Source organism: Chlamydomonas reinhardtii, chromosome 3 (assembly GCF_000002595.2).
Source record: "Chlamydomonas reinhardtii strain CC-503 cw92 mt+ chromosome 3, whole genome shotgun sequence".
Taxonomy (NCBI): domain Eukaryota; kingdom Viridiplantae; phylum Chlorophyta; class Chlorophyceae; order Chlamydomonadales; family Chlamydomonadaceae; genus Chlamydomonas; species Chlamydomonas reinhardtii.
Genome location: NC_057006.1, coordinates 6,122,952 through 6,149,954, shown reverse-complemented (window position 1 = coordinate 6,149,954; position 27,003 = coordinate 6,122,952). Strand labels below are relative to the sequence as shown.

Genomic DNA, 27,003 nt, shown 5'->3' with positions numbered 1-27,003 from the left:
ATGGGGTAACAGGAGGGGGAGAGCTAGCTCGGTGGAATCGCAATAAGGGAGGCGGCGTGGTTGCAGCTGCACTAGCATACGCAAACGGCTCGAACGCATGGCCGTTCGGCGCCGAGGCCCGGCAGCCACAGCACGCGACATCCGGCGCTTGTTACGCGGCGTGCATGTGTCCGTCTGCATGCAAACAAACACATTTAGTAATTACACATGCGGACCCCGGACCCCGAGGTTGCTCTTGCCACGCTAATAACCAGCAAAAGACGGGCTTTAGGTACCGTCAGAAGGCTCAGCGTGGCTTATACTGCTGGTTCTCGCCGTGCAATGACTATGCAAGTTTAGGACAAGCTGTTTGAGCGTGTGCCTTGGCGTTGAGACGGCCAGCAGGGCCCAGGCGATCCCTCGTTGCAAACCATGGCACCGAAGGACCAGGACGACGCGTGGGACGGCTCCGATGACGAGGAGGAAAGCGAGGAGTATGAGCTGCTGGCTGACCAGTCGCAGAGCGTCTTCCCGCTGCGGATTAATCGGGTGCTGACTGCTCATTTGGTAGCGAACACGCTTCCTGCTGTGGAGTTATCGGCCGGGATCGAGGCGTTGGCGAAATGCTTCTACGATCCGAATGTGGAGTAAGTCGCGCACAAGGCTTTTGCTCGCTGGGCCCAGGGCTGACTTGAGTATGGTTTGCGCGCCATCCGAATTGCTTTTGCACAGGTGGGCTGTTCTGGGGCAGAGTCCTCCGGGATGGACTCTGGTTAAGGAGTTCGTGAACGTGATACTGAGCGGGGTGGTAGAAAAGTTCTACCGCGTGGACATTTTCCTGCGGGCCAACTCGGAGGTGCCGGAGCACCTTTTCGCGTGCCTGTTCAACGCCATGTACGCGATGGCTGGCTTCACCAATGTGGTCGCTCAGTATGGGGAGGTGTTTGAGGACACGCACGACGGCGAGCTGGTGTCGCTCGTGTCAGCCGTCTACAGCCTGCTCGACGCCCGCGCAGCCATCTACAAGCAGGAGTACGCCACGGTGCTGCCCGACCTCGCCCCTCTTATAAAGTCCGCGATAGAGTATGTCAAAGCCATAGCCCCAATGGAGCTCAGTGACGGGGAGTCGGACGACGAGGAGGAGCAGTACATCCACCTGCGCAATGCGCACAACGGCCAAGTGTGGCACTCCTACCTTGTGCAGCTACTGGTGGGGCTGGGATTCATCGAAAACGTGGTCAAGGTGCGTTGAACGTCAAGGCGTCAGGGTCGTGGGGCTGCGTGGGCACGTCTCTCCACGGCGTTTCTGACGCCGTGTGCATCATCAGCACCACTGGGGTAATTTTGCAGCTCCTGACCGCACACCTGAGAATCCCGCCTTGCTGACGCTGTGCCCTGTAAACAGATTGTCAGCCAGCCCAAGCTCCACAGCCTGCACACCTGTCTGCGGCTGCTGGACCTCATGTGGCTGGTGCGTGCGCGGTGGCAGCGGCGGCGGCGGGGGGGGGGGGGCGCTGGGCGCGCAGGGGCAAGGCAATGGGTGGGCGCGCGTGTGGTGCCCGCGCACCGGCAGACGCAGGTCTGGGGGCTGGGCTAGAAGGCATGATCCGGGGAATGCCTACATGTCCCACCTCGCCATGCCCCCGCCTTTCCGTGGCGCACCCCCCAACGGCCGCTCCGCAGGTGGTGCAGCTGCGGCGCAACATCTGCCATTGCCCCATCAAGGAGGAGCAGAAGGCCACCATCCACCGGGTGAGCGGCGGGCCCTGGGGTGCGGTGCCCTGGGATGCGGTGCTCGGGGATGTGGCCACCGGAATGGGGTGCTCGGGTCTCACGAGCCGGCGTACGCACGCTGCCAGGGGTCGCGGGGCTGAACCGCGGGGCTTAGGAGCGGGACAGCAGGGCCGGGTTAACGGTGCCCGGAGGGGGTCGTATGCGAGGGGCCTGGGACGCTGCTGAGCACGTGCCTCACCGCACACACACTGCTGGGCGCAGGGCGTTTCGGAGCTGCTCAAGTTCGTGGCGGAGGAGACGCTGTGCGACGCCAAGGCGTTTGAGAAGGCCTACGGCGGCCGCGACCGCTCCTGCCTGGTGCTGACGGGCGTGCTGCGCACCTGCAGCGACATGGCGGAGAGCCTGGGCCTGCCCAACGCGCAGGTGGGGGTGCGCGTGGGGCTTAGGGGCGGGTGGAGGGTTAGGTAGAGTTGAGGCGACGTGGAGTGCAGGACCAGGGTCAGCTGGTTGCCGGTCTGGCTGGTCATTCACAGTTTTGAACAAACGGGGACAGGTAGGGGGCTGGGAAGTTGGAGACGCGAGGGTGCGAGTTGGGTGTGGGATACAGGCTGAGCGCCTGAGCGCATTGTTGACGGCCAGTGTGGACTTTGGGGTGGGCACGGGCACAGCGAAACTGGTTACAGCGGGTCACTGGGGGCCCGGCTGAGACACCCCGGCCGCATTGCTAGTAAGCCCGCACCTGGTGTCTGTTCGCGCGCTGTCTCACAGGTTGCGCTGGTGCAGCGGCTGCTGATCAGCCAGCTGCTCAAGTCGTCCAACTTCTCGCGCCTGCTGACCGCCGTCACGGAGTGCACGCAGCTGCTGCACTACACGGCGCAGCGCACGGCGGAGGCGGCCAAGGAGGCAGCCCGGGTGGCGGCGGCGGAGGCGGGCATGGAGGTGGAGGGCGGCGGGCAGGGCGGCGTGGCGGTGGAGGGCGTGGAGCTGCCACCCGATGTGGTGGGGCTGCAGGTGAGGTCGGGGCCGCCGCTGGGCGCGCTCGAGGGGATGCTTAGGGCGCGGGGCTGAGAGGACCGAGGGGAGGGACTATGGGTGGGTTCGCCTTTGCCAAAACTTGAAAGGGTGGGGTGTCATGGCCTCATGGGCTCCTTATTTAGGCGGATTGGGGAGGGCAGGGTTGAAGAGGCGAGGCGGCAGACGTGGGCGGGGCGGACTGCAGAGGCGGCTCTCAGCTCCCAGTTGGGCTCTGCTGTTCTTCCCTCGGCCGCGTACCGCAGGAGGTGGTGGCCTGGATGGACGGCGAGGACATTGTCAGGCAGATGCTGCGAGTCAACCTGCACCAGTCCCAATACGCCGAGGCGGTGAGTCGCGTCTGAGCCTGCACTCCCTGTATGCTCACGACCACCCATGCGCTGAGGGGGTAGGATGCGACTGCTGTACGCGCTGAGGCCGCGCAGCGCCAGGGCACGCCGCATTCCCTTCATTCCCCCTAATCCACCTCTCCGCGCTCTCCGCCCTTGATCGCCAAACGCCCCACCGACCCACACGCCCCCTCAGGTCAAGGCGCTGCTGCAGCTGCTGGCCAAACACAACTGCCTCAGCGATGCGCACCTAGACATGCTGTGGGGCGTCACGGAGCAGGTGCGTGTGTGTGGGGGGGGGGCTGGGGGCAGCACACGCCACACGGCGGGGACCAGGCCAATAGAGGGTTTGTGGCGGCGCGGACGCCGGAGCCCTGTCTCTGGCTGCAACAACGGCGCGCCCTATCGAATCTGCTTCACCCGCTTGCTCGCTCGCTCGCCTCCGCAATGATGCACCGATGTGCACGTGTGCTTTACCGTACAGGAGGAGACGTTTGATGCGGTGAAGACCAACGTGTGCGGCATGGTGAAGGACCTGGCGGGGCTGCTGCGGCCCGACCAGTTGGAGCTGCTGCTTAACAAGTTCCAGTTCCAGGGCCGCAAGCGCGCAAGCAGCGCCAGCGGCCAGGCAGGCGGCGCGGCGGGGGCGGGCGGCGGTGGCGGCGGCCGCGCCATGACCACCTCCGACACGCTGCGGCTGCTGGACGTGCTCAAGCTGCTGGCGGCGTCAGACACCAAGCGGGTGAGGGCCGCCGGGGCCGCTGCAATGGGTGCTTCCGCTTGTGGGCATGGAGTGGCGGCCACGGCGGGCTCGGCGGGCTTGGCGGGCTCGGCGGGCTCGACAGGCTCGGGTCCCTGGGTGTGGTGCTAGGTGCGTTAGCGGTGCTGAGCTGAGCCTGCTTGGGAAATGCCCCTCAAAACCCCCAGGCTAGCAGCATGGCCGGCAAGCTAACGGAGCTGGTGTGGGAGCTCACCACGCCCGCCGACGCGCCGCCGGAGCTGCTGGCCAGCGGCGTGATGCAGGAGGTGCTGCAGTGCTACCGCCAGCACGCACTGCTGACCGAGTATATCAGCCGCTGCATCGGCCAGCTGCGCAGCCGCACCAATGTCTACACCGCGCTCACGGTGCTGGGTAACCTGCTGCGGCTGTGGGGCAAGCTGTACGGCTGGGAGGTGCGTTTGGCGTACGTCCTGAAACAGAGAGGGGCTGGGCGTGGGGGCTGGGCGTGAAGCGGGGGCGGTTAGATGGTGGACGGGGCAGCCAGTGGCAGCCACGCATGGCATAGAAGCACAAGTGCGAACATGGTCTTTAGCCGGGATCGTGTGTGTGGCTGCTGCTTGCAGGCGCAGCGGTCACGGCAGGGCGCCCGGCAGCCGGGGCCGCGCCCGTTGCCCGAGCTGCTCGGCAGCCTCGACCGCGAGCCGCCGGCGCCGCCGCCCGGCGCGCCGCCGCCCGCGCCGCCGTTGTCGCGGCTGCTGGTGGAGAACCTGGTTGACTTCATGGCGGGCGCGGCGAGGTGGCTGGAGGAGCGGCGGGCGGAGGCCAGCACGCCGGCGACGGCGGCGGCGGTGGGAGCGGGGCCGGGGCCATCTGGGTCGGCGGGGGTCGCACCGCCCGGCGGGGGCTCCGGGGGCTCCGGCGCGCCGCAGCTGGTGCCGCCGGGCCAGGGCTGCTACAGCTACCAGCAGATTGTGCGGCGCTACGTGGAGACGTTCCGGCTGGTGAGCCGCTGCAAGGACAGCTTCGTGGAGCTGCGGCTGGTGGAGGCGCTGTGGGACGGCGTGGTGCTGCGGCCCAACACGCCCGAGGACATGCCCACGGTGCGGTGGTGGTGGGGCGGTGGGGGCCAGGGGCGGTTATGGGGGGCAGGGGCGGCCGTCGATGTAAGACGGAGTGATCAAGTTACGAGTAGGGGGCGGGGCAGTGGCGGGTGTGATTGTGGCAGTGGTGGCGGTGGCGCACCCGCCGGCACTGCGGTTGGGCCAGCGTAGCAGCGAGCTTTCGCGCTCAGGGCAGCAGTCGCATAGCAACACAGCCGGCACCTCGCACGACCAATGCCATGCTCGCGCAGGGCCTGGACTTCATCGTGACGTGCGCCGGCACCGAGGAGGAGCAGCCGCAGGAGGAGGGCGAGGAGGAGGCGGAGGGCGCCGGCATGCCGGGCCCGCTGCTGGACTTTGGTGACCTGGCGGCGCTGCTGCGCGACCGCGTGTGCCGCCTGCCGGTGGACAACCTGGCGCAGCCGGCCTTCGCCTGCTTCAAGGCCTGCCTGCACGGGGTGAGAGAGGCGGGGAGGCATTGCGCTGGGGCCTGGGGCCCATGCGTGGCTAGCTTGGGGTTTCCACGGAGGGGGCCAAACGGGGGGCATATGGTCGTGGATGGAAACCGAGGCAGGGGCCAGCTGACTGCCGGCGCTGTCCTTGTGCGCGGCCGGCTTGTGGCCCCGCCGGGCCCCGAAATTGAAGAACCCATGGGCCTTACCTCCCTCCCACGGCCCCACGCTCCGCGCGCTCCCGCGCTCAGGCCAAGGCGGGCTTGGAGGAGCACCTGACCACACTGGCCGCACACCCCAACCGGGCCGCCCGGCACGGCGGGCTGGACGAGCAGGCCACCATCACACTGCTGGAGGAGGTCCGCACGCTGGGTGAGTCGGGGGAGGGGATGCATGCATGCATGCAGGAGGGATGGGCATGTCACCAGCGCGTTGGCTTCCGTTGTCCCGCCGTCAAATCGCGTTTTCCCCGTTGTCATCGCCCCCTGCTCCGCCCCACCTCCCCTACCGCCCCACAGGCCAGGACTACCTGTGGCAGATCGTGCTGGACTGCCAGCGCGCCGAGGTCACCTCGGCCGCCTTCGACATGCTCATCGTGCAGGTGCGCGTGACGGCTACCCCACCCGGGCCTCGCCGGGCCTCGTGCCCTTCGCGAGCGTGGACAGCGTACACACACGCGGCCCCTAACCCCGCACTGCCCACGGCAGCTTCGCCCTTATGCAAAATAACTAGCTTTTCACGCTACTGCTGGTGCTACTGGTGATGCCCGCCACCAACAACAAATGAGAATGTGGACTCGCGCTCGCAGGTGTACGGCCGCGACCGGCTGCATGACATGGTGCGCGACACGCGGCGGCGGCTGATGGACGCGGCGGCACGGCTCACGGGCGCGCCCGCCGGCACCTGCGCCTGGGAGGGCGTGGAGCTGCCGGGCGGCGGCGAGGGGGCGGCGGAGGCTGGGGCGGGCGCGGGCGCGGGCGCGGGGCCAGACGGTGGCGATGTGGTGATGGCGGGCGCGGACGGCGAGCTGGGGTGGGAGACGGCCAAGACACGCGCCACACGGTGTCTGCAGCTGCTGGAGAAGCTGGCGTCCAAGGTGCGGGGCGGCGCGGGTGCGGGCGCCGGTGCAGCGCTGGGCTGCGGTACTGGGGCCGCACTTGGTCGCGCGAGGCTGTGAGGGAGCGCATAATCTCTGTCACGTCGCCGCCAGGGCTGGGAGCTAGTGCTGACCAGTGCTTGCCTCTACATCATTCCACACTCCACCCCCTCTCTCCAGGCCGAGGACACGATGCCTCCGGTGCCGGCGCACAGCTGTTCCTGGCAGGGCCCGCCGCTGAACCTGGACCTCAACATCCCCGAGCACGGCCGCATCCGGCTGGGCGTGTCTCAGAATGAGTACGTGGGGCTGCTGCGGCGCAAGGTGGCGGCGCGCATTGGCGTGGAGCCCGCCTACGTGCGCCTCATCGTCTCGGGTGAGAGAGCAGTGGCATGATGGCGGTGTGCGTGCGTGTTTGGGTGTGTGGGGCGTGAGGACGTGAGGAGGCAGGCGGGAACAAGGGAAGACGGGAAGGAGGGCTGGAGGGATGGAGGGGAGGGGGGTTTAGCCTTGCATGCATGACGGAGGGGATGGGGAAGGAGGGTGAGGGATGGGTGTCGTGGATGTGGAGATGCGGTGTCGCCGTCCCTAACAATCCCGCACCTCCGTGTACCGGTGTACGGCACTGTCTTGTCGGCACGCACAGGCCAGGAGCTGCGCCCCGACAGCCGCGAGGTGTTCGCGGCGCTGCCCGCCTCCTGGAGCGCGCGGCAGCCGCTGCTGGTGCAGGTCAGCCAGCGGCCCAACAAGTTCTCGCGCTTCGGCGAGGAGTGGTGGGCGGAGTGGCACGGCCGCAGCACACTGGCAGTCATGCACCACGACGTGAGCGGGCTGCGGGAGCGGGGTTGGGGGTTGGGGCTTGGGGCTTGGGGGTTGGCCAAGGTGTGCTCTCGGCCTCGTGTAATGAGAAGTAATGTATGGCCGCCATTCACGCTGCGGATGGCATCCGCATGACGCTCCACGATGAGCTTGCGCCAACTGCCTATGTGCAAAAGCGGCTTGCTTGGCCCTCATACCCGCTCTTTACGCCCGCTCTTCGTGCTTGCCTCCCGCCGCCTCGCCCCACCACAGGAACAGCTGTACCGCGTGCTGCTGCTGCTGGCGGATCTGCCGCGCGCGCCCGCCGTGCGCGCCGCCGCCGGCCGCCTGCTGCAGCAGCTGCCCACGTGCGGCTGGGTGCCGGCGGCGCTGCTGGAGGCGCTGCAGGCGGGGCAGGGCCAGGCGGGCGAGCAGGCAGCGGCGGCGCTGCGGCGGTTGCTGCTGGGGCCGGGCGCTGACGGCGGCGAGGGGAGTAGAGGCGGCGGCGTGAAGCGGCCGGGCCTGCTGCTTTACACGCTGCAGGTGCGGTGTGGAGCTGCCTGCGAGCGTGCGCCTGCGCTATTCGGCCCATTCCCGCTTGCTGCTGGCTGCGGGTTCTGGTGGCTTTGGTTGCACTGCTGTGCGCAGTACCTAGTTGCTGTGATGCGGCTCCTGACGCATATGCCCTGCCTACCGTCTACCATTTACTTAGCTGTTCATGAACGTAATCCGTCCACTCCTTACCTCGCGCTCAGGCTCTGTACGCGCTGATGAACCCCAACTACCCGCCCGACCTGCTGCCGCTGGTCGCCAAGCCCTGGTCGCCCACACCGCCGCCGCAACAGCAGCCACAGCCGCAGCAGGCAGCGGCCGCCGATGGCGCCGAGGACGGAACCCCCGCAGCGCAGCTGCCTCAGCCTCAGGCGCTGCTGCCGCAGCCTCAGCCGCCGCTGCTGCAGGCCTACGTGGCGGGCGGCGCGATGGGCGACAGGCTGATGCCGGTGCTGGCGCGCTGCCTGCCGCTGCTGGCAGACGTGGTAGAGCGGGTCATGGGGCCGGCCGCCGAGACGGCGGCGGCGGCGGTGGAGGCGGCGGCGGCGGGGCGGCCGACCAACCTGCAGCCGGCGGAGGGCGGGAGAGGTGAGGCGCCGGGCTGCAGCTTCCCGTAGGGTATGTTGCTGACGTGTTGCTACAGGCGCTGCCCCTGATTTGGCGTTTCTCTTTGAACGGTGTGCTTCTGCGTGTACGGCTTGTGTCTTACGGGCTGCGCGCGCTGCTTCCTCGCAGACCTGTCCTTCATCAAGGACTTCCAGTGGGTGATGGTGTTCCTGCTGTGCACCATCCACAACCGGGCGCGGAAGGGCGCGCCGGCAGACGGAGCCGCGGCGGCGGTGGCGGCGGGCGTGGGCTCGCGCGCGCACCCGGTGCGTGTGCCATGGACTCCTGTGTCAGCCCGCCCGCGGCCTACCAGCCCTCCTTTGTGATTCGTGTTGCTAGTCCTGCTTCAGCCGGCCAAAGAACCATCGCTCCGACCCATGCGTGCGATGATGCGACCGTGGCATTCTCGTTTCCAATTGCGCTTGCAGGCCGACAGCATGTCGAGCAGCCACGGACCCAACGACGGCGGTGCCGGCGGCGCGCCCAGCACCTCGCTTGCACCTGGCGGCGCCGCCGGCGGCCCTGGCGGCGCTGCTGGCGGCGCTGGCGGCGGCCCGCGGCCGGCGGCCTCGGGCGGCGGCCAGGACTCCGAAGCGGCGACGCAGGAGGCGGAAGGGCTGGGGGCGGGGGCGCACGCCGCCGCCACACCCGAGGTGACCAGCGCGGATGCAGAGGCCGCAGCCACGGTTGGGCCGGGCGCGGGCCAGGGAGGCGCGGGCGGCAGTGGCGGCGCACTGGGGGGTGCCGGCAGCTCCGGCACGGCGGCGGCGGCGGCGGCGCTGGTGTCCGGGCTGGCTGTGTCGTCGCGCAACTCGCCAGACGTGGCGCCGGCGGGGGCAGGCCGCGTCGGGCGGGGAGCGGCTCCGGTTGCAGCGCCTATGGCTGACGTGGACATGGTGGGGCAGGGGCACGAGCAGGAGCGCGGCGACTCGGCGCAGCCGCAGCCGTGCCCCTCGGTCAGCATGGCGGCGGCGCCGTCGCAGGGGCCGCTGCCCATGATGTTCTCACCCGGCGCCGCCGCGTCTGTCAGCATGGGCCCTGGTGGTGGCGGCGGCGGCGGCGGCGCGGGCGGCACTGGCCCCAACACGGGCACGGGCACGCCAGCCTGCGCGACGCCACACGCGCACGGTGGCAACGGCGGCGTGTTTCACAACGGTGGCAACGGTCACGCAGCAGCCGCAGCGGCGGCACTGCCCGGCGGCGGCAGCGGCGCCAGCGCCAGCGAGGTGGCGGCGGCGCTGGTCGCGCACTACCTCGGCGCGGAGGGGCTACGCTGCCTGGTGGCGCTGCTGGTGCGCCTCTCGCACGACGCCGGCAGGCTGTGGGGCTACGGGCCGCTGCTGCGCGCCGCGCAGCAGCAGCAGCAGGAGGCCGCGGCAGCGGGCGATGGCGGCGGCGCGAGTGCGTCGCCAGCGGGCGCGGCGGCAGCGGCGGCGGTGGCTGGGGGCAGCTGCGGCTGGGCGGTGCTTGTGTCTGCCTCGGACGTGGCTACGAAGCTGGCGGGCAAGGCGCTGCAGGCCCTGGGGCGGCTGATCAACAAGGACGAGCTGCGGGAGGTGTTCATGGACGACCCCTCGTGAGGCGGGGGAGAACGGGGGAGGGGCAGGGGGCTGGGAAGGTGGAGCAGCCGAACCTAGGTGGAGGAACTGGCCAGGAGCAGCTGCTTGGGGCAACGGCTGGACGCGGGGTTGCGTACGACGCATGCATGCGACGTGGTGCGACGCGGCGTGCCACTTCCGATACCCACGCTCACTGTGCCTCGCCTCTGACTTCTTCCCTATGCTCACACACCTCTCCTCCCGCCCGTGTCGCAGTGCGGTGCCCATGATCCGCGAGACGCTGTGCTGCGGCTTCAGCGCTTCCATCCGCGAGTCCGCACTGGCCCAGCTGGAGGCTGTGTTCGCCTCGCCGCTCGGAAGCAGCGGCGGCGGAGCAGCAGCAGCAGCCGGCGCCGGCGGCGCCGGCGGAGCCGCAGCGGCCGCCGCCGGTGGGGTCCTGGGTTTGGGCGGCGGCGTCGGCGGCGTGGGGCTTCTGCCGCCGGGGCACTACATGTGGGTGCTGCGGGCGCTGGTGGGGCTGCGGCCGGACATGGAGGCGCGGCTGGAGTCGTGCCTGGAGTTCCACTGCCTGCTCTGCAAGGTGAAGGGCGCGAGGGGCGGCGCGACAAGGCGTCAGAGCCAACGTGCAGACGTGCTGACGGGGATTGCGCCTGGGGCGCCCAGGGCGTATGCGTTTTGTGGCTGTTGCGCTCGAACGTGTTGTACCTGTGCGATGTGTTGTGCTGCCGACGCGCTCTGCATCGGTCCAATCGGCTCCACCGTGTCTCTATGGCAATACCGACATACACCCACCCGCATATCCCGTTAACGTCCCCCATATTGCAATCACCGCCACCACCACCACCACCACCACCACCGCCGCCACCACCACCACCACCACCATCACCACCACCTGTCCTGCTCATGTTCCTCCCACGCTCCTCAGGTGCTGCACCAGCTGCCAGCGCTGGCCTCCGCCGGCGCCGACGCGCGGCTGCTGGCTGACGGGCTGCTGGCGGAGGAGGTGGCGGCGCTGGACGCAGACGCAACAGAGCTGCTGGCGCCCAGGCGGGGGCTGCTGCTGCGGGTGGGTGCCGGGGTGGTGGCTGTCCCTGAGATCATGATAATACTTGCGCGCATACTTTTGGGTTGCTTGCTTGCGTCGGCACGGTAGGCATTACTGTTGCAAGGAGATTCTTCGCTCCGGAATCGCCGCTGCCTCACCCCTCATGCGCTGCCGGCTCGGCCCACACGCGCTGCAGGGCAAGCTGATGCTGGTGCAGGAGCTGGTGCGGGTGTTGGACCGGCTGGGGCTGGGGCTGGGAGCCAACGGCCGGCCCGGACTCATCTCGCTGCTGCTCAACCGGTGAGGCCCACCGCCGGACTCGGGGATGTTTGGGTCACGTGGCACCGCCATGCCCGCCACACCATGCTAGACCCGTTACATCGGCCACGTGCCTGCAGCGACCGTCCACCTGATTGGCCAACCCGCGCTGCCTGTGCCGATGCTTATGCCAGCATGCCAGCCTTCTTGTTGCTGAGCGGCAACGCCCCGCCTCGCCCGCCTCGCCCGTCTGCCCCCTATTACTGACGCCTGCCTGCCTCCTCCCTCCCACCCCCTCCTGTACCGCTTTTCCAAACATCGCTTCCACCCCCCAACCCGCCAGCTACCTGTTTCCGGAGGCGGTGCCGCTGTGGCAGCCGGACGCCGGGCACGAGGCCATGGAGGCGGCGCTGGCGCACGTGGCGGCGGACGGCGGCGTGCGGCGGCAGGCGCTGGCGCTGGTGGGCTGCCTCATGACCGGCTGCGCCGCCAACCTGGAGGCGGGGCTGCGCGACCTCACGGCGCTGCACTACGACAACGGCCTGCGCATCACCGACCGCAAGTGAGAGAGGGGGGCTGGTATGGGGGGAGGGGGTGGCGGCGGAGGGCGCGGAGAGGGCGGGGGTGCGCGCGGAGTGGGTGGGGAGGGGGCATGGGTGAAAAGGTTTTTGGTAGGAGTGTCGGGAGGGTAGGGCCGTCATGGGTCCTGGGGTTTTAGTTGCGTATAGTGGAGGGTTGTGGGTTTTGGGCTGGGTGTGTGATGGGTTCGATGGTGTGTGCGGCCCGATGACCATTCCTTGGCCATCGCCGTTGCGCCGGCCGCGCCCGCCCTCCGCAGGTTTGACATTGCCGGCGACGGCGTTCGCAGCCTGGGCCCCGGCAGCTACGTGGGGCTGCGCAACGGCGGCGCCACCTGCTACATGAACGCCGTGCTGCAGCAGCTGTTCATGCAGCCGCGCATCCGGGCGCGGGTGCTGGGCGCGGCGGCGGTGGACCCGGAGGAGCTGCAGGACAGCGTCTTCCACCAGCTGCAGGTGTGTGCGGGCGGGTTCGGGGTTGCAAAGATGGTTTAAAAGCGTTACAGGATACACTGAAGACTGCAGACGAAGTCGTTACCGAATGAGGCGGATGTGGGGCCGTGTGGAGTGCGGGGTGTGTGGGGCCGTATGGGGTCCGGGGTATGGAGTTGGGGGTGTGTGGGGCCGTATGGGGAGTGTGGGGTCGAAAGCGGTGTGCGGTGCGGGGGTGCAGGACGCGGGGAGCGGTGACGGGGTTGTGGTGGTGGTGATGGTGAGTACCTGGGTAGCGCAGGAGCCACGCGGCTGGCACGGGTTGGGTGCTGGTCTGGTGTGCGGCATGCGGGGGCGCCAGCCGGTGCCTGTCGCGTCGCGTACATTTGGGCGCTTTGCCTAAGCAAAAACCCCCCTTCCCCACGCCGCTGTCCTCCTGGGCCCTCCCAGGTCATCTTTGCGCACCTGGGCCTGGGTCGCGCCACCTGCTTCCACCCGCGCGGCTTCTGGAACAGCTTCAAGGACTACGACGGCCAGCCCATCGACGTGCGCGAGCACCAGGACGCATACGAGTTCTTCACACGGCTGCAGGTAAGAGACAAGGCCTCAAGGATAAGGATGATGGTGTGTGTTTGGATGCGTGCCTGCGCCTGTGTGGCGCGGCGTGGCAGCGCGTAGCGCGGGACTCCCTTGCTGGCTTGTGCACTGGCCCTGCAGGTGAAGCGCATTTATACCACGTCTGTCCACCCATATCCTGGCCCTCTCTTCCTTAGCTGCCCCCGCACTTACACGCCCCGCGCCGCACCTCGTCCCACATCCTGGCCTTTTTCCTTAGCTGCCCCCGCACTCACCCCGCACCTCCACCTGCACCCCCACCCCGCACCCCCCCCCACACACACACACACACCTCAGGACACGGTGGACAGCCACCTGCGCTCCACGGGCCAGCCGGCGGCCATGCAGGAGGTCATGGGCGGCAAGTTCGCGGCGCAGATCATCTGCAAGGACGTGCCCTACCGCTCCGAGCGCGAGGAGGAGTTCTACCAGATCAGCGTGGACGTCAAGGGCTTCAACAACCTGGAGAAGAGCCTGGAGGTGCGGGCCGCCGGGGGCCGGGGGGCGGCGGGCGGCGGGCAGGGGTAGCTTGGATTTCCCCTGCAAGGACGTCACAGCTGTTAGCACGTGCGGGCGTCATATCGCACCTTGCGCCGAAGTGTCTAGCCCGCCCTGCATCCATTCTGAATCCATTGCATGCCAAATCCCAATCCGGGTCACTCCTTTCTGCGCCACCTCCACCGCCTTCCCAGGGCTACGTGGCCGGCGAGTTGATGGAGGGCGACAACAGCTACTTCTGTGAGGAGCTGGGCGCGCGCGTGGCGGCGGTGCGGCGCACCGTGATCAAGGAGCTGCCGTGCACCCTGGTCATACACCTCAAGCGCTTCGAGTACGACCACTACAACATGACCCGGTGAGGTGGGGGGGGGGGGTCCGGGGCGGGCCGGAGTTGAGGGACGCGGGGTGCTGCGAGGGGTGGCTAGTGGGGCACGGGGCGGGGGGCAGTTGGTCAAAGCAAGGGAACGTTGGGAATCGCACGACGAGTGGCGCAGCACTCCGCCATCATGGCCGCACACGCCGTGCCGCGTGGTCCTATGAACGCTCGACCCCGCGCATGCGCGCTTGCACATCGGCCCTCATTACCGGCCATGCTCACACGCCCCGGCCCCCCACCTCTGCACCGCAGCTACAAGCTGCGCGACCGCTTCGAGTTCCCCCAGGTGCTGGACATGTTCAAGTACACCGCAGACGGCCTGGCAGCGCTGGAGGGCAACGGCGGCGCCGCCACCAGCGAGGACGGCACCGGCGGCGGCGGCGGCGGCGGCGGCTCCAAGCGGCAGTGCTACCTGTACGACCTCAAGGGCATCGTGGTGCACAGCGGCACCGCCTTCGCCGGCCACTACTACTCCTTCATCAAGGAGCGCATGAGGCCCGGGCCGGACGGACAGGTGCGCGCCGACTCCGACTCGCTAATGCCGCCCTACACTCCCATTCCCAACCACCGTGTCTCGCTTCCTCGCCCGCACCTGTCTTTGCCCTCATTCCGTCCATGGCACCCTCTTTCACTCGCTGCCTCACGCCCACTGCCTCACGCTCTGTTGTCCCACTGCTGTCCCCCACGCAGCTGGTGGACGGCGAGTGGTTCCGCTTCGACGACCGAGTGGTGAGCCCCTGGTCCGTCGCCGACCTAGAGGCGGACTGCTTCGGCGGCAGGCCCAGCGGCAGCACCGGCGGCGGCGGCCGCGCCGACGCGGAGCGCCCCTACTCGGCCTACATGCTCTTCTACGAACGCCGCGACTCGCCGTCCGTGGACCTGCCCGCAGACGCCATGCGCTCCGTGCCGCGCGACGTCGCCGCCGCGCAGCAGCGCGAGCAGCAGCAGCGACAACAGGAGGCGGCGGTGGCAGCCGCCGCCGCCGCCGCGGCCACGGCGGAGCTGGAGGCGAAGCCGGCGGCAGCGGATGCCATGGACATGGACACGCCGCCGCCGCGGCAGGCCGCGGCAGCGGCGGCTCCGCCGCCGCTTGCAGCGGCCTCGCTGACGCCGTATGGGCTGCCTGTGCTGCTGTACCAGGGCGTGCTGCGTGAGAACCTGGCGCTGATGCACAAGCTGCACGTGCTGTGCCCCGAGTACTGCGCCTTCGTGCGCGGCGTGGTGGAGAGCGTCGCCTGCGAGGCCTCCTCCGGCCTGGCCGGCGGCGGCCTGGCGGCGGCGGGCGGCGGCAGCCGCACCAAGACCCGCCGCCGCGAGCACCTGCTGGCCGCAGCCACCGCCGCCGGCAGCGGCAGTGGCAGCGGGCACGCCACCATGTCGCCGGCGGGCACGCCGCCCAGCGGCGGCGCCGGCGGCGCCGCCTCCGCCGCCACCAACAGCGCCGCCGCCGGCGGCGCCGCCGGCGCGGAGTCGGCGTCGTCGGCTCCGTCGCAGCGCAGCGAGGACGCGGACGAGGCGGTGCTGCTGGCGGCGCGGCTGGCGGCGGGCTTCCTGGTGAACATCTACCTGCCGGCGCCCGTGCCGCTGCGCACCGAGCTGCCGCTGTGGCGCGACCTGGCGCGTGCGCTGCTGTCGTCCTCGCCGCGCGCCGCGGTGGAGCTGCTGCGCGGCATCGCCGTCAGCCCCGCCGCGCAACACTTCTACTTCGTGCGCTATGGCGCCGATGGCGCCTGGCTGACCGACCTGCTGACGCACGCGGTGACGTGCGCGACGCGCGCCGGCTCCGCCGCCGCGGCCGCGGCGGCGGCGGGCGGCAGCCCGGCGGTGGAGGACGCGGCGGCGGCGCTGTCGGGCCAGCTGCAGGTGGTGGCAATGGAGCTGGCGGCGCGGCTGGCGGAGCTGACTTTTGCGCCGCTGCGCGACACCACCCGCAATGATCCGCAGTACGTGCCCACCTGCCGCCTGCTGGCGGCGCTGGCGGCCAGCGACCTGCAGGTGGCGTCGTGGCTGATCCAGAACCACCTGCAGGTGCGGGCGCCCGGTTGCGGGAGTGGCTGCGGGTGGGGGCGCGGGTATTTGACACGGGTCTTGGCGTGCAAGTGAGGCGAGGAACGCGCAGGAATCTGTCCCTCCTGCCTCAATCAAGCCCTCTGAGTGCGCCGCTCGCACTCCCTGACCCTGTCCTTGCCCACCCTGACCCTGACCCTGACCCTGACCCTGTCCCGTTCCTCCCGTTCCTCCCCGCCCCGCAGCAATGCTTCACGCTGGTGGGCCACTTGCTGGCGGAGGCCGCCGGCAGCGAGGCCGACCTGCTGCCGGAGCTGTCCGCCGCGCTGGAGCTGCTGCACGCGCTCATGCGCCACATCGGCTTCACCGTGCAGGTCAAGCCGCCGCACCCCGGCGCCGAGGTCGTGCCGCCGCTGCTCATTCGCCTGCCCGTGGACGGCTCCACGCCGTACGCGCGGCAGCTGTACACGCTGCAGTCCACGCAGGTCGAGGACTTCGTGGTGGGCGGCGGCACAGCCGCCGCCGCGGCGGCCGCCGCCGCCGAAGGCGGCGGCGGCAGCGCCGGCGGCGCAGCCGGCGGCGGCGGCGGCGCCGTCTCTGCCTCTGGCTTCACGGTGCTTGACGCCGTGCTGCTGGGTAGCGGGCTGCTGCAGGTGCCGCACGCGCTGGAGCTGCTGCGCTACCTGCTGGCGACGGGCGAGGCGCTCACCTGCCGCTTCCTCAACGCCGTGAACGAGCGGCTGGCGGCGCCCGACGGCAACGTGATGCTGCTGGAGCTGGTGGAGGGGCTGGGCGGCGCGGTGGACGTGGCGGACGGGCTGCAGCTGCAACGCGTGTATGCGCTGCTGTTCGGCACGGCGGCCGTGCTGCCGGCCTCGCTGGTGGCGATGGCGGAGGCGGCGGTGGCCAAGGCCACCGTCCTGAACTGGCAGTGTATGGCGCTGGCGGGCGCGCTGGCGAGCGTGTTGTCGCGGGACGTGGCGCGCACCGTGGTGCGCAAGTGGCCACAGCCGGCGCTGTACAGCCGTCTGGAGGTGGTGATGGGCGCGCTCATGCGGATGTTGGAGAGCTACGCCGGGCACGAGGAGGAGCGCCTGGCGGGACAGGCCGCCTCCGGCGTGCCGCTGACGGCGCGCGAGGCGGCGAACGCCGCCGGCACGGCGGCGCTGATTGAGCGCATCAAGCGGCTGCTGGCGGCGATGCGGGTCGCGTGGGAGGGCGTGCGCCCGCTGCTGCAGCAGGCCAAGGAGTGGGCGGAGGCGAGGCGGCTGCAGCAGCAGCAACAGCAGCTGCTGCTACAGCAGGAGCAGCAGCGGCATCACCAGCAGCAGCAGCAGGAGCAGCTGAGGCACCAGCAGCAGCAGCGGCGGCACGCTGCGGTGACCGAGCTGGAGGACGGCGGTGCCGACAGCGGTGGCTCGGAGGAGCAGGCGGCGGACCCGGGACCGCGGCAGGACCAGGACCAGGACCAGGAGGGCGAGGGGGTGCCAGAGGGTGATGTGGAGGTGGAGGACGCGGAGGCGGAGGCGGCGGTGGGCGTGGAGCCGCCGCAGCAGCAGCGGGGCGGTGCCGGTGCCATGGAGCGCGTGTATGGGCCCAACATTGATGCGGCCGCTCTGGAGGGTGAGGAGGAAGAGGGGGAGCCGGACGCGGTGGACGTGGATGTGGAGGGCGGCGCGGAGGCCGCTCCTTAGCCAGGTGGCTTAGACCGTTAGCAGGGCTTCCATACCGGTAGGGGTGATGGCAGCTGGGAGCGTGCGGTGTTCCGTTAGGTTTCTGCAAGGCAGAGCTCCCTCGGAAGCAAAGCGGGCCGGGAGTGTGGTCTGGGAGTTGCGGCCTGGCAGCTGACCCAGACGCCGCAATGCGTGGCTCATCGGCTGTGTGTGCGATGGATGTGCGATGGATCGTAGTTGTGTTGCGTGCAAGCGTGGCTGTGTGTGGCATTGTTTTGGCGGTGACGGTGTTCAGCATTGGAAGTTCAACAAATTGTTCGCGTGTTGGGACGCGCCGTTGGCGATAGCCATGCATTGCCCGCCGTGGCGTCATAGGGCAACCCTGCATGTACAAGCCGCAAGCCGGTCTGCTAGGGTCGTGTATATCTGGGGTGTTGATACATTGTTGGTTAGTAACGGTAGAGCCCTTGGCCTCCGCATAGCTTGAGAGGAGCAGACAAGGCAGCTGGCATTGTGTAGAAGCCTGGTAGCAACATAGAGTTGGTAGGACAGGGGTTCAGACACACGAAGGCTAGCAGCAATGAGCAGGAGGATTGCAACTTTCTCAATGCCAATGGTACAGCATGAGACGAGCAGATGGCAACAGCGTCGAAGGGCTGCTTTGGCGAGCACACAAATCGTTTGTAACAAGTTAAGCAAGGCCCCCCGCTACCAAAGCCCTCATAACTCAATGCCCAAGTCAAATCAGAGAAGCCACTCTTGCGAAGCTCTATACTCACTCTATAGTGATACAGTACCGTACTGCCAAAAAGGTTTGGTGATCCAAAGTTCGTGAACAGTCCACGAACTTGAGCGCCGAAACAATTTCAGCTTATTTACATGAAAATTCCCCCGAAATTAAATACCACTAGCAACAATCTCCCGTGTAGCGCGCGCTGCCGCGCGGGGGGAGTGCGGGGAGACTGCGAGGAGGCACGGTGGAGCACGAGGGCGCTGAGTCGGACGACGATGACACACCCATTGAGGAGCTTGCGCGCGTGCTGCGCGCGCGATTGGCAGCGGCGCGCTGCGCTGGCAGTTGCTGGCGAAGGCATCTTTAGTGGTGGCGCGGCGGTGCTAGTGGGCTTGGTTTGCAATGAGAGGGCACTTGCTTTGCTGTAGGCAAGTGCGTGGCGGGATGCTACCCAGGAGCACGATGGCTGGCGGTGGCGGTGACGGAGGCGGTGGCGTCCCCGAAAATTTGGATCAGAGTTGATACTTTTCCCTAACCGCCCACGAACTTAAAAAGTATCGAATTTATTCCAGCAATATTTAGCAGCCCTCCCGAACTTTAATAAAACGAAACCTTTTTGGCAGTACGGTATGTATCCATTCTCATACCATTCAAGGAACCTGATGTGCCCCGTTCACTTGCTCGCCCACTTCGTTACTGCGCCTGCGGCCTGCCTGCGCTTTACTCCCTTGACCGTCGCAGCATTTCGCCGCCCTTCACCTGTCCCATCGCATGCCCTTCACCCTTCCCCAGTGTCGCGGTACCCCCCACCACCTCGCCTGCGAATCCATCGCCCCCGGGCTTGCAAGGATACCTACCATGCTTCGCCAAGCACTGTAACTATAACAGCCCCCCTCCTCCACCTCCTCCTCCACCTCCACCTCCACCACCTCCTCCACCTCCACCCCACCGCCTAGTCCTCACAGGCGGCTGTGCATGCCCCCCGACACCACCAGCGTCTCGCCGGTCACGTAGGCGGCGTCAGGCGACACCAGGTAGGCGATGGCCGCTGCCTGCTCCTGCGGCCGGCCCAGGCGCTTGAGCATGGTGGTGCTGGCCTGCTGCGCGGCCTGCGTGTGAGGAGGGTTAAGGGAGGGGAATTGCATTCATGACTAGTTAAGGAAGTGGTAGACGGTAGACCATCTTGCGGGGGAAGGAGGGGGCATGGGCAGAGGTGGGCATGGGGTTGAAGCGGCGCGCATTGAGCTCAAGGCCTCGCAGGGCAGACTCTGCAGCGAGCAGTGGGGTTCGGCACCTTATCACCACAGCTTAAGAGTTCGCGTGTGCTGGCGAGCACTTGGCTACGGTCCTCAAGGGCACACAAAAAGGTTCTATGCCTACCAGCTCGGGGGTCTCCACCAGCGCGGCGCTGAACTTGGTGGGTACGATGCCGGGTGCCTGCGTGGCGTGGCGTGGGGTGGAGGGGCGTGGGGTGGCGTGGGCAGCGCCAAGTACACGCCGTACGGCAGAGGGCACACCGCACGTGACAGTACGACACGGCGCCGGCACCGGGCACCACGCGACCAGGTACCGATGTTGGCAGTGCTGGCAAAAGAGGCTGGGGGTCGGAAGCCTTGCTGTCCGTGGAACTCACCACGCAATTGACACGAATGCCCTCTGGCCCCAGCTCCGCAGCGAGGCCCTTGGTCTGCGGGGTGGGGCACGTTTCCGGCAGGCGCGGTCTGGACCCAAGGCCGGGATGCCATGCAGTGGACGCAAGCCAGTACACAACACCCGGGGCTCAGCATCGCAACCAGGTCAGCACACACCGCAAACAGCCACACGCACACACAACCTGACAAACTTCCTGATAAGGCAGCGGCAGGGGGGCCCGCGCCCCGCCCGCTCGCCAGTGCCCCCTCACCAGCCCCAGCAGTGCGGTCTTGCTGACAGCGTACATGGCGATAGGCTCGGGCGGGCTGCGGGGATCGGGTTGGAAGTGGTGGCGAGAGTGGATTGTCAGGTCAGGCTGCGCCATTGCGGTATCGTGCAGGTGGGTCAGGGAGAGACCGCGGGCAGTGTGGGCATTCAGTTTAACAGGCTGACGTCCCAGCCGCACGCGGCGCGCACACTCACTTGAAGGCGGTGACTGACGACACGAACACGATGGAGGCGCCGGGCCGCTTGCGCAGGTGCGGCAGCGCCGCCTGCACCAGCAGCACCGCCGCCTGCGCGGGTGCACACATGCACGCATGAGGACAGCGCAACTACACTGCCATGCCGGGATGCAGCCCCGCCTAACCGCATTCGTGCAATATATCCTGCCCACACACTCCCGGGCCTCGGGCAGCAGGACCGTGCCAGGTTACAGGGCCCTACGCCTTGCTGTTCTGCGGGCTGTCTCACACACGGCGCAGTGCCACACCGCACCCCTCCCCAACACCATGCAGCCCCCCCCCCCGGAACTGAGTTCACTCGGTTGGCGTGCTTTGGGTCCTGCAGTAAAGTGGCCCCCTAGTTTAACTTCGTTTGGCTTAGTTTGGGCTGGTATTTACAACCCTCACCATCTTTGCAACCCCCCCCCCGTCCACCACACACACCTTGACGTTGATGTCCAGTATCTTGTCGATTACGTCCGGACTGGTCTCGGCCAGCGGGCCCGCGCCCGGGTTCACGGCGGCGTTGCTGACCAAGATGTCCATGCCACCGTACTTCTGCGGTGTGGCATGGGCAGGAGGCGGTGCGGCGCCTTAGCAGGGGCCTGGCCGCAGTGCAAGACGGGCCATGCAGAACCAGCAGGCCGCAAACAGTCCACAACCTCCTGGTGGAGTTGTCAGCAAAAGCGGTATCAGACCCAAGTGTTATAATGCATTTGCTATTGAAAGTGGCCATGCTATCCGCTCATTGGCTCCGCCCCCCCCCCCCGCCTGCTTTTCCGACCCCACCTGGACACATGCCTCCACAAGCTGCTTCCGCTGCTCCGCGCTGCCCACGTGGCAAGCACAGCCCGACACCTCCAAGCCGCGGCCCCGCAGAGCTGCCACCGTCTCTTCCACATTGCTCGCCTTGCTGCGGATGAGCAATAGGGCGACGCCACGCGCGGTGCGGTCCCCAGGGCCTCAACACAGCCCAGGTGCGAAGAGGCCCCCGTTTGCATGCACATCAATTCCACGTGCCGACCCGTTAACCCACGCCCCACTCACCGGCTGCAGATGAAGACGCTGGCGCCCTCCTATGGACGCATACGGCAGAGGAAAGCGTGAGAGGCGAGTGTGTGCGTGCGGCCTGGGTAAGTGCAACGACTGGCACTGCCCCACCTCGGACCCCACCTGTGCAAGCCGCTCAGCCGTCGCCAGGCCGATGCCCGCGGTCGCTGCGGTTACCAGCGCAACCTTTCCCTCCAGCCGCCTGCAGTTCGCGCCGCTGGGCGATTCGTCACTTGGAGCCATTTTGCAGCTGCGTCAACCAGTGCCAAGGCGCCGGTTCTGCCTTTCGCCTTTCCGCTTTGATACGTAGACTATATATGTGCTCTAAATGCACTACGTGGAAATCGTTTTGGTGACACCACGCGAGGAGACAGTGGCAGTAAGGGCACGTCAGAGGCTTTCAGACCGCACTGCAACAACTTGTATTATTGTGCAGATCGTATGCACAACAAATATCGCGCGGAGTCTTGGCCACAGATTGCAGGGGCCAACTGGCCCGCCGGGTCGCTGCTGCAATCATCCTTCAGGTGAAGAGCTTACTGCCCGGTAGTTTACTGACAATAAGGTCACACATACATTGCTATTTCTTATGACAGTGCTCTAGTCTTTGAGTCTTTCTTGACCTGCGGTAGAAATGTTACAAACCGGGAGAGAGGAACAACGCCGTGACAGTTGGGTGCTTGAGTTTTCCCTGGCATGAATTATAGATGTCCCTAGTTAGGCGACCGTCTGGTGGGGGCCCAGGGCGCGTTGGTTCGGCAGATGGAGGCCCGGTTCTCACGCGAAACAGCAGCTTGAACGGGCTCACGGAGGAGGTCATTAAAGGGGTGAGCTTGGAGGCTTTAATCAATCGATATGGGGAGCTTGCCTGGTCTGCTCGAAGCTGTCCCACACATGTCGGGACTGTTCGGTGAAGCAATCCGCGGCCCCCGCATGGCGCAGGCCACACAACGATTCGATGTGGAGATAGTGTTCAAGTTCACGTGGGTCAATAAAGGTGGGGGCAACGGCATGGCCAGATGGTACGCGGGAGCCCAAGGGGGGTGGGGTTGGGGCCGGGGGGGGGGGCGACTGCGGGAAGGGACTGGGCACGCCGCGCGGCCCCGCATTGCGGAGCTCCATGCCGCTGGGAGTGCGAATGCAACTGGCTCTGGCTGTCTCCCCAGACCTGCTGCCGCACCCCTCGCCCTGCTCCCCAGCCCTGCTGCCGCACCCCTCACCCTGCTCCGCAGGCCTCACTCGCATGTCGGGCCTGGAGCGCTGCATCAACCTGGTGGAGCTCAACCTGTCCAACAACCAGATCACTAAGTGGGTGCTGACGCGGCTGACTGCTTCCGGGCGCGGGTGGTATGTAGCTGTTGGCGCCGGGAGCTCGAGCGCGAGAAACCTTGCCGGAGGTGATGAACACAGCAGCCCAGCGCAATCGGGCCGCACGGCGGCAGCTCAGCTCGGGTGCCCCTCGGGATGTGCTCTGCATCCATTCCCGCCCATCGCTAAAGCAGCCGGCTGGCTGAGGTGCACACCTCCCAAGCCCCAACCTCCCTCTTCCCTCCCCTCCCTCCCTCCCGCCCCCGCCAGGATCGAGGGGCTGGAGGGGCTGGCTCAGCTGCGGCGCCTGCAGCTGTGCTCCAACAAGCTCACGCGGCTGGAGCCGGCGCAGTGCTTCACCGGTCTGACCCGGCTGGAGTCGCTGGCGCTGCAGGACAACCGGCTGGGCCCGGGGCTGGACGCGCTGGGGCTGCAGGAGCTGGGGGCGGCGCTGCCGGGGCTGCGGGCGCTGTACCTGCAGCACCTGGACCGCACCGGCTCCAACCCGGTGTGCCGCGCCGAGGGCTACAAGCCCGCGCTGCTGGCGGCGCTGCCGGGGCTGTGCAACCTGGACGGCGAGCGGTGAGCGCGGCGGCACGCGCAGCAGGGCCGCATGGGCTGGCGGCGGGCGTGTTTGTATGGAGCGGCGGCGGCGCATACGCAGTCACACAAGCATGCCCATGCCCGTATCCCGCCGTACCTGTTGACTTTCCTGGTACCACTGGGCCCACGCACTGACCCCCTGGCGGACCCTCACCCCTCTGCTGCTCCGCCCCCCACAGGTCGCCTGGCTCGCTCAACTATGCCGAACTGGCCGCCGAGTATGACGCCTTCCGCACCGCGCCGCCCGCGCGCAAGCCGGTGGTGCTGCCCGACCCCGCGCCCTGGCTGGCGGGCGTCAGCTTGGAGCTGCCGGCGGGCGGCGGGGCGGCGGAGGCGGAGGTGCAGCAGAGGCACGGCAAGGTAGGTGCAGCTGGCTGGGGGCACTACTGGGTGGGGCGGTGGTGCGGGGTGTGGGTTTGGGGGCCGGCGCTGGGGTGACCGGGAGAAGGACGGCGGGACGAGCCACACGCGCGACCGTGCATAGATGGATTGGTTACACTGCTGCGTGGGGCGCAGATGGAGGTTGCGGTGCGGTGGGACTCTTGATTGCTTGGGCACCTGATACCGACGGCCTGACGGCGGCGACCCTTACTTGCACCTGCGCACCTTATGAGCGAGCGCTGGCGGCCACCGTACGGTGGTATTACTGAAGATGCAAAGTACAACCCCATGGCTGGTAAACCCTAAAACCGTTGCCAACAACGGCCTTCTTCCCGACCTGCACTGCTGTCGCCTCATCAGGCTGTCAAGTCTCTGGACGAGTGTGAGATGCTGGTGCACGTGCTGCGAGAGGAGAGCGCCAGGTTCAGGCAGCAGCTGGCGGACAAGAAGACGGCGCAGGCGTGATGAGCGAGCAGGCTGCATGGGCGGCGGCATCAAGAGTGGCGCGAGGGAGCAGCAGGAGTAGCCGGAGCGGGAGATGGCGCGCGTGCGATGGAGCGAGCTAGCCTGGCGGCGCTGCATGCAGGCGAGCTGGGCGAGGGAGGGCGTGAAGGGGCAGGGGTGTGCCGGTAAGAAGCAAGCATGTGAACACTGTCCGCGCGGTGAGCGAGGCCGGCCAGCGAGGCTGGCAATGCTGGCCGTGCGTGGCACGTATGCGTGTGGGACGGACGCGGACGCGGCGGACGCATGACAAGCAGACAGCGGCGGCAACACACAAACGCGTTCCTCGTTATTGTCCGTGCAAGTTTAATTGCAATTCATGTCTGTGGCAATCAGTTATTCCTTCACAATGCGCGTGGGGGGAAGCCATGGAGAGGGATAATGGTATGCAAGCGTCTGCAGGTGCCTGTGTGTGCCCACTCCTGCGCAAGCAACTCAACGCAAGCCATACTATCTATCAGTATACAATGCTGGAAAATAACCACGATAAACCTCATCACGCACAATTATTCCACACGCAACAAGGCGTACGTACAATTGCGCTCATGAGAGGCGGTCTAGCACACTGACTTTGCTAGACCAGTACTAATACCAGCAGATGGCTCACGGTGGAGTGTACACATGCATGGATCCAAAACATAACGATGTAAGCATGTATGTGATTAAGGACGGACCATTGAGCACGAGGGAGTGCGGGTGGCCATGCCAATGGAAGCACATCTTTCTTCGTTCTGCCCTGTTCAGCGCTCATAAGAAACACCAGCAGCGGTAGTGTGCATGATGATACTGCTTCGAGGAAGTATCGTGTACTTGAACAATAATACGGGGCACGGCAAAAGCACACGCCTCCAGTAACCTAGCCTCCTACACTAGCGCTATCTACCAACGCGGCCATTAGTAATCAAGAACACAAGGGGACATGCGTCCCCGATGGGGCTACCCATTGCAGCAGCTGTGTACCTGCGCTGCCGATTGCTCAACCTCAGGAAACTGCTTCATTAAAATTCAATGCGACATTACTTTGCGCTTCACTGGGCGCGTACAGTATGGATCAAGCGTTTCAAAGGAATGAACCTCAAGCAGGCATTTGGACCGAATCCACTGCTGCTGAGCGGTGCATGAGGCCCATCCGCCCATTAGCCCGCCACGACGACGGTGGAGTTCTTGGGCCGACAGATCGTCACGCCCATCTGCGTGCATTTTGCAAGCATCATTGCGTTGATGGATGGGGAAGTCACTACCAACAAACTTACTGCATATCGTAGATAGGTACGTGTGCGGCGCTAGCTCGCCGTGCGCGTGCTGACATGCATGCGACCCCTTAAGCTTGCGCAAGTAATAAGCTTACCTCGCACGCGAGATACACCGGGGGGCCGTTGGAGGTGGGAGTGCCCTGGACGAGCTTGCTCAGCGTGAAAGTGCCCGGGCCCTGCAGCAAGTCATACGTGTGTTAAGTCATCTCGCAGTCTTATGGGTGGATGGCACGCACGCACAAAATAGAGCGTACGCTTTTGTGCGTGCATGCGCAGTCCAGTAGTTGTGCGTGCGTGCATGCACCATGCATGCGTGCCCTTCTACGCATACTAGGTGCGTGGCAGCAGTAGCAGCAGCAGGGCCGCGCACCGTGATGGGCAGCGGCGGGGACACGCTCGGGGGCGGCATGTTCAGCTGACCCGGGGCATTGCTGGGGGGAGGCAAGAAGCCGGCGTAGAAGGCGGCTGAGGTGGCGGTGTCCGTGTTTGACACAAGCGTGATGGCGCACGAGGCGTTGTAGACGCCGGCGCTTATTTCAGTCCTGTAGATAGTTGCATAAGGAATCACAGGCGGAATTACGGATGAATCAAGAACGTACGGGCCTCCCTGGCCCGCCGCCCGCCGCACTACGTCAGTACGACGCCTCGCACGCACGCATCTACGGTACGGACATACACAACCACACTTACACGCTGAGCACCACGCCTCCCGCATAGAATCCCTTGCTTGATTGATACTGTGCGTGTGGTGTGGAAGTTGCAAGGCATGCAGCATCAGAGCGGCGGTATTTATGGCGTATGCGATTGACAGGCAGCAATAATTCAATGATCTCGATAGCTCCTATATGCTTGTTACGCACCTGGGCGCAGCCAGCGCACATGAAGACGTTGGGCTGGATTAGGGCTGGGCTGAATGTGGTGTAAGTGGTGCCAACCAGATTGTTCGGCGGCGCGGCGCCGAGCTGAAAGTAACCGGCAAAACTGCAGATGGATAGAGTCAGGTCGGGGGTGCAATAATGGGTACGGCCGCGGCGGCATGCTGACGTATGAGTAATAAGCTTGGCAACCTACGGATCACCATGAGATAGCTGGATGGTGCACGGCAGCGACGGTAACGGTGCTAACAGAAGGGTACCAACATGATACGAACAAGCATCTAGCGGCGGCGCGGGTTTGGAATTGCTTGGCATGTGCTGAGTCGCTTGGCATGTGCAGACAAAGCCGGCAAAGTATGCAATATGTATGCAGTCAAGCAACCGTGCGCCTGCCGCGAATCCGCGTGCACTCCGTCCTGCCCATGGCCATTTACTTGCAGCAAACAACCCCGCCCCCATCGGTACCCGGCACTTGCTTGTTGGCGGTGCCGTTGAGGGGGAACCACGTGAAGAAGTTGTTGGGAACGCTGGCGCCGGAGCTGCCAACGTATGCCTGGACCTGCACACAAGCGTAACATATAAGTGGTAGAGTAATTCAGCCGCAGCAACGCGTGCCAGGGCCGCGTACGTGCACGCACGGGGCTTTGGTTGCAAGGTATGTATGCCGAACGGGTGGTATTAAGAAGGAAGCAAGCAGATATAGAGGGGACCAGTGCATCGCAGG

At 66.6% G+C, this 27,003-nt stretch overlaps 3 protein-coding genes across 3 annotated transcripts; 2 read left to right on the top strand and 1 right to left on the bottom strand.

The window, feature by feature from the left end:
• The first annotated feature begins 209 nt into the window (after positions 1-209).
• CHLRE_03g191900v5 (uncharacterized protein) lies at positions 210-18,139 on the top strand. Its single transcript, XM_043061192.1, has 32 exons — positions 210-626; positions 712-1,222; positions 1,385-1,450; positions 1,663-1,731; positions 1,975-2,136; positions 2,482-2,724; positions 2,991-3,074; positions 3,271-3,354; positions 3,559-3,816; positions 4,002-4,247; positions 4,419-4,895; positions 5,147-5,353; positions 5,599-5,719; positions 5,866-5,948; positions 6,156-6,443; positions 6,624-6,819; positions 7,090-7,265; positions 7,515-7,784; positions 7,997-8,381; positions 8,529-8,665; positions 8,828-9,975; positions 10,214-10,538; positions 10,884-11,024; positions 11,200-11,303; positions 11,605-11,823; positions 12,100-12,295; positions 12,722-12,862; positions 13,184-13,366; positions 13,579-13,739; positions 14,013-14,274; positions 14,451-15,788; positions 16,013-18,139. The coding sequence occupies exons 1-32, from the start codon at positions 412-414 to the stop codon at positions 17,459-17,461; spliced, it is 9,945 nt and encodes a 3,314-aa protein (XP_042926321.1). The 5' UTR covers positions 210-411; the 3' UTR covers positions 17,462-18,139.
• A 569-nt stretch (positions 18,140-18,708) lies between these two features.
• Positions 18,709-21,789, bottom strand: CHLRE_03g191850v5 (uncharacterized protein). Its single transcript, XM_001693042.2, has 9 exons — positions 21,482-21,789; positions 21,356-21,384; positions 21,098-21,221; positions 20,753-20,866; positions 20,289-20,380; positions 20,077-20,131; positions 19,807-19,860; positions 19,554-19,610; positions 18,709-19,282 (listed from the first exon to the last, which is right to left on the bottom strand). The coding sequence occupies exons 1-9, from the start codon at positions 21,599-21,601 to the stop codon at positions 19,133-19,135; spliced, it is 795 nt and encodes a 264-aa protein (XP_001693094.1). The 5' UTR covers positions 21,602-21,789; the 3' UTR covers positions 18,709-19,132.
• A 155-nt stretch (positions 21,790-21,944) lies between these two features.
• CHLRE_03g191800v5 (uncharacterized protein) lies at positions 21,945-26,965 on the top strand. Its single transcript, XM_043061191.1, has 6 exons — positions 21,945-22,185; positions 22,301-22,355; positions 22,591-22,666; positions 22,937-23,248; positions 23,449-23,629; positions 24,011-26,965. The coding sequence occupies exons 1-6, from the start codon at positions 22,066-22,068 to the stop codon at positions 24,113-24,115; spliced, it is 849 nt and encodes a 282-aa protein (XP_042926320.1). The 5' UTR covers positions 21,945-22,065; the 3' UTR covers positions 24,116-26,965.
• Positions 26,966-27,003: the final 38 nt, after the last annotated feature.